The sequence below is a fragment of the Sinocyclocheilus anshuiensis genome, unplaced genomic scaffold (assembly GCF_001515605.1).
Source record: "Sinocyclocheilus anshuiensis isolate Anshui unplaced genomic scaffold, SAMN03320099.WGS_v1.1 scaffold1154, whole genome shotgun sequence".
Classification (NCBI taxonomy): Eukaryota; Metazoa; Chordata; class Actinopteri; order Cypriniformes; family Cyprinidae; genus Sinocyclocheilus; species Sinocyclocheilus anshuiensis.
The window spans coordinates 909294-915293 of NW_015542345.1; the positions used below are offsets into that span (position 1 = coordinate 909294).

The window sequence follows — 6000 nt, forward strand, 5'->3', positions numbered from 1 at the left end:
GTTTTGATGACACTGTATTATGTAAAAGAATCATTGATCTTTTTTCTCATTAAAGACTGCGTTGCTCTCACACCGGAATTCTTGCAAATATTTTATAAATGTAAATATAGAAATATGAATGTATATATGTAAAATAAATGTAGATATAGAATTAGACATTTAAATTAATTACAATTCATTACCTATTATTAAATATTAAATGAACGCTAAATAATAATATAAATAATTAAGCAAATAATAGTAAACATTAGAAATATAAATTATGTAAATGATGTTTACATAACTAATGAATACATACAATTTATGTAAATATGGAATTTGCCATTTTAAAATCATTTTAAAATACTTTTTTATTATTTTGAAAAATCAATGAAAGTAATTTATAATGGTATTTTTTTACCAGGGCCAGTTTAAATGTTGACACAGTGTTTGGTAATGCGTCTAATAATGCCCTTTACATTCACAATATAGTACTTCCTCTTATTGTTCCAACCCTTATTTTTCAAATAGTTACCTGGCATGAACTGCGCTGCACAAGTGTTTTTTTTTTTTGCTTGAAATAAATCTTAATTTCTGACTGTTTGATATAAGATGTTTTAATTAGTGTGATATTTGGTGAAACAGATGGTACTGGACTTCCAGTACTTCAGAGCTTCAGAGCCTCTGATTTATAAGATTTGATTGGTGTCAGCCATTCTGTGTAACAGTGATATGCTTATCACACACTGATGTTCCCTGGAGTAAGAGGACAGCCTGTCTCTTCACAGGAAACAAACAACCAATCCATAATTCAAATCTCCTCTCCTTTTTTCCCTCCTCCTAAGGGGAAGATGATGATGATGAGTGTGGGGAAGAAAAGATGCCATCTTGCTTTGACTACGTCATGCACTTCCTGACTGTGTTCTGGAAGGTTCTGTTTGCGTTCGTGCCGCCCACTGATTACTGGAATGGCTGGGCGTGTTTCATCGTGTCAATCCTCATGATTGGCGTCCTCACTGCGTTCATCGGAGACCTGGCATCCCATTTTGGATGCACTATTGGCCTGAAAGACTCTGTAACTGCGGTTGTGTTTGTGGCGCTGGGAACCTCTGTGCCAGGTACTTGAAAACCTATTTAAGTCACATTTCACACCCAAATATTAAAACATGTTTCCTGTTTTTGGACCATTAAAATGTGAATTATGACATTAAATTCATGACAAATTTCTTCCTTTTTTTCCCCCCATTATATATATTATATTATATTCCCCATATATATATTGGGGTACCCCCTTCTAATGAATCAGGTTTGACTACTTTAGTAATTTCCATGAGTACAAATCTTAATGTTTAAACATATAATGATATTCTATGGAATTGTGCGCTTCTAATTTTATAGCAACAGTTTGGACAATGACCCTTTTCTATTCTAACATGACAATGCCTCTGTGTATAAGAGAAGGTTCAAAAAGAAATGATTGAAAAAAAGAAATGACTCATCACCAAACACCAATGACTTTTACGTATGTGTGCAGTCATTTTAGACGCTTCCAAAACTGTTGCAACAGAGATGGAAATACAATTTTTAAATACATGAATTATGTTTCCATCTTTGATGACACAGTTCTGGAAGTGCATTTTTCTGTCCTAAAGAAGGGGGTGTCCCAATACATTTGTCCATATGTATGTACAAGTCACAGGTGTTTGGTGATGAGTTTTTGTCTCAAGGTCTTCATTTAAAGTCACACCAGAGGTGTTCAGCTGGCTTTCTGCAGAGCAGTCAAGTTCTTCCACACTGACTGAATCAATCATTTCTTTTTGAACCTTCTCTTATACACAGAGGCATTGTCATGTTAGAATAGAAAAGGGTCCTGTTATAAAATTTGATTTTTTGCTATAAAATTAGAAGCACACAATTCTCTAGAATATCATTTTTACTCATGATTTATACTCATGAAAATGACTGAAGTAGTCAAACCTGTTCATTAGAAGGGGGCGTCCCAATATTTTGGCAATATAGTGTATACATATATATGTATGTACAGTACACACTACTACTGTATTCAAAAAGTTGTTTAAAAATAGAAAATAACATTTTTATTCAGCAAACATGCATTAAAATTATTGAAAGTGACAGTAGAGAATATATTATAGTATTAAAATACAATAATTATAATAATTGTACAACAAAGTTGTCTCAAATAAATGCTGTTCTTTTGAACTTTCTGTTCATCAAAGAATCCTAAAAAGGTTTTCAACGTTGCTACTAATAAGAAATGTTTCTTGAGCAGCAAATCAGCATATTAGTATAATTTCTGAATTATTCATGTGACACTGAAGACTGGAGTAATGATGCTGAAGATTTAGCTTTGCTATTATACAAAAAAAATACATTTGAAAATATATTAAAATAGTAAACCGTTTTTTATTGTAAATACTTTCTCACAATATTACTATTTTTACTGTATTTTTTATCAAATAAATGCAGCCTTTGTGAGACTTCTTTCAAAAACCCAAACTTGTAATGGTAGTGAATATTTAAAAATAATTCTTTAAAAAAAATGTTACAAAATAAATTTTAAATAATAAATCTAATTATTTCCTTAAAGTAAATATATAATTATTTTTTATTTGTTTAATTTAACTTTTTTACAGTATTGGGAATTCAGGTGAGAAAATGTGTGCAACATCACAATTATACAAATGCGTAATGATTCTAAAAATGTGGAATTTTGGGCAAAATACAAGCTGAACATGTTGTTTACAGATTTCATGCAATGATTCATACAAGAGTCATCCATTTATTGATGCCTATTTTTGCAGCCTGACAATATTTCTTTCTTTCTGTCTTTCTCTCTTTTAAAATCAGACACATTCGCTAGTAAAGTGGCAGCCATCCAGGATCAGTACGCTGACGCCTCCATCGGCAATGTGACGGGCAGCAATGCTGTCAACGTCTTTCTGGGCATTGGAGTGGCCTGGTCTATTGCTGCCATATTTCACCAGTCACAAGGCCAGTACTTCCGCGTGGACCCCGGCACGCTGGCGTTCTCCGTCACCCTGTTCACCATCTTTGCCTTCATCTGTATCGCCGTCCTCATGTATCGCCGTCGGCCCGAGATCGGAGGGGAACTGGGTGGCCCGCAGACTCCCAAAATCCTCACCACAACATTGTTTTTCAGTCTCTGGCTGATGTACATCATCTTCTCCTCCATGGAAGCCTATTGCATCATCCCGGGTTTCTAAATAAGGCAGGAGATGATGCCACAAACAGGATGCCGTCGTGAAAATCCTCGTAAATAGGACTGACAGGAGGAAAGGGTTCAAAAGACAGCCGTAGAAGATCGCAGGCGTTTCATGTGTTGTCCATTATGTTTTATGTACATGAATACACGTTTTCCACTTTTTTTTTTCTTTTTACATATTTTTTTAGTAAAGCTGTAAAAATTTCAGGAAAATAATCGTATGGAAATGTTATTGATTTGGTTGACTGGTACTGAGCTTTAGACTGAAACCTGAAATCTGTAATAAGACAAAACAGCAGATTTGATTTGATTCCAATGACATATAACATTCAAATGTCTTTTTTTTTGGTACAAAAACGAATGACCTTTGAAGAAAGTTTTGTTCCTCTGGTCACATAATACTTTAAAGATCACTGTCATTTTAAATTTCATTCATATACTTGAAACATTTTGCAGGAGAGGAATGTTCAACAAGCAGAAATCGTAGCCTAAATGAACTCAAAATCTGTGGTAAAAGATGAAAATAGTGCATTTTTTAACCTACAAACAGGTGTTTCTAAACGACGAATGGCATCACGAGACTTTTTTTCTGATTTTAGGCCACTAAAGTGTAGATTTGTGAGCATTTTAAGCTTTTATTTGGGATTTACACAGTTCAGTGTATTCAGTGTTTTCAAGTAACCTAAAAACAATCCTAAGCTTAAGGGAAAATGCTGTGCCACCTTCCAGCCTGACTCTTAGCTCAACTCCACAGACGTCCTATAGAAGCCACTTGCTGAGGATAGTCAAAAGTAATATAAAATGTATTGCAATGTGTTTCGTGTGTTTGTTCAAACTTGTATGTTAATTTTTTTTTTCATGGACTCTGAGGTTTCCATATGTTTCTAGTTCAGGTACCAGTAGTTTTAGTAGATACAATCACAAAACCTATGTCTGTCTCAGGATTTAGACAAAAAGATTTATGAGAAAATGTTTTGACTGTACAAAAGCAAGTTCAGAATCCATTGTTTTTATTCTTTTATTACTACTATATGAGGAATGCATGTTATCTCTCCTATGTTTTTGCGACTTCTTCCCTTTATGAAGAAAACATTTTTGAAGATTTCACAAAGAACAACACACGTGTATGATAGAAAGTCAACTGTGGACACTGGGAAACTAATCTTACTGTATATAGTGTTCAGTCTTCAAATAGAAAATTCAGGATGCTTCACTATTTTTATCCATTTGAGGACACGAGCACACTGGTAGAAGGTTTTTTTTTCCTCTCTCTCTCTTTATTTTCACTCATTTTTGGTCAGGACATATCATTGTGCACACACGGGTGATGGCACTGTGTATCTACTCCAGCACGAGTCACTCGGTCCCCAGCCTCATTTACAGTACATTTTACAGATACATTGAAGTAGTTTTCCCTCGCTTGTGCGAGTGCTCAGTACATATAAGTTTCATTTTGATTAATGTTATCTGTATGATAATACAACCTTTTTATTTATAACATTGTTTCAACAATTGAGTTTTGTCTTTTTTTTAATGCGCAATATATGTTTGCCGTGTGTGGCCCCCACTTCCTCACCACAACAAAATATAAGATTAGGACCACAAAAAAAATCAAATTCAAGTTTAGGCAAGAGTCTGTGTGTTTATTGATGATAATTTGGCGCCCCCTTGTGTCAGAATAATGGACAGTCCTGGTTTTGAACTACTATATAAACAAATTCTGCATATCTATTTTAGAATAATGCAAAATATTTCCATGACTTTTTCCTGCGATTTGTGAATACTGGATAAGGATTAAATAAAAACAAAGAACAACTTTTAAAACATTTAGCACAATAGTGTTACTGAGTATAACTAGAACAAGTTATATACACTATAGAGCAGGGGTCTCCAACCTTTTTGTGAGTGAGGGCTCCCTGAAGGGATAAAATAGTCTCAAGGGCTACTTGTTTGATATACTATTAATTAATATATATATTAATTGATATCTTGATATCTTTCCATTAATAAACATTAATGATTTCTCACAAGCATTTTAAATGTTTTTTAACAATCCAGGAAAATATTCCAGAAAAATGTATAAAAATAGGCTATCACAATATATTTTTTTTCCATATCATACAGTATTGATATTTATCATGATATTCATTTCCCAACAATTGGGAAGAAAATGCTTTCCACATGTTTGTTATACCTTGGGAATAAAGGTAAACGTAACTTTGTTCACAATTAAATTCCACAGAGGAGCTACGTTTTAATTTAGGGCCCCATGAAATGCTAATGCTTAGGGCCCCTAAATTCTGTGTTATCCATTTGATTTATTATGGATTCTGTGTTTTATGATTCAGTACAAATGTATCATAAAAATGGTGTCTAGTGAAGTGAATTAATAAAACTTTAACAATTTAACCAATCTTTTAAAATGTAATCAAATGAAAATCAATTTATAACAAAAGCATTTTCATTTTATCAGATAAGATACTGCAAAACAGAACTGTATAAATAAATAATAATAAATAACTTGGTTGCATGATATTCCCTAAAAATATTATTATTATTACTTTGAGAATTGCATTTTAGTATAGAGTAGTAATATAATCGGTCATAATTTCAAGTTAAACCGGACTTTTATTTTGACGGATTGTCGTGAAGGTCTTTCAGTTTTAGTTTTAGTTCCAGCGTGTATTTGACAGTAATTTTTCTCAAATGAAACTGCATAAAGCTGGTGAAGTGACTCTCAGAGCAGCTCTGGAGATGAAGTTCATGTGTTCATTTCC

At 33.3% G+C, this 6000-nt stretch overlaps 1 protein-coding gene across 2 annotated transcripts in view; it reads left to right on the top strand.

The window, feature by feature from the left end:
* LOC107691290 (sodium/calcium exchanger 1-like) overlaps nt 1-3322 on the top strand; it is a 36128-nt gene extending 32806 nt beyond the window's left edge. For both annotated transcript variants that reach the window (XM_016489814.1, XM_016489815.1), the window contains 2 exons: nt 825-1097; nt 2848-3322. In XM_016489814.1, the coding sequence (XP_016345300.1) occupies nt 825-1097; nt 2848-3224 (650 nt within the window). In that variant the 3' untranslated portion in view covers nt 3225-3322. The remainder of the gene's footprint in view (nt 1-824; nt 1098-2847) is intronic.
* Nucleotides 3323-6000: the final 2678 nt, after the last annotated feature.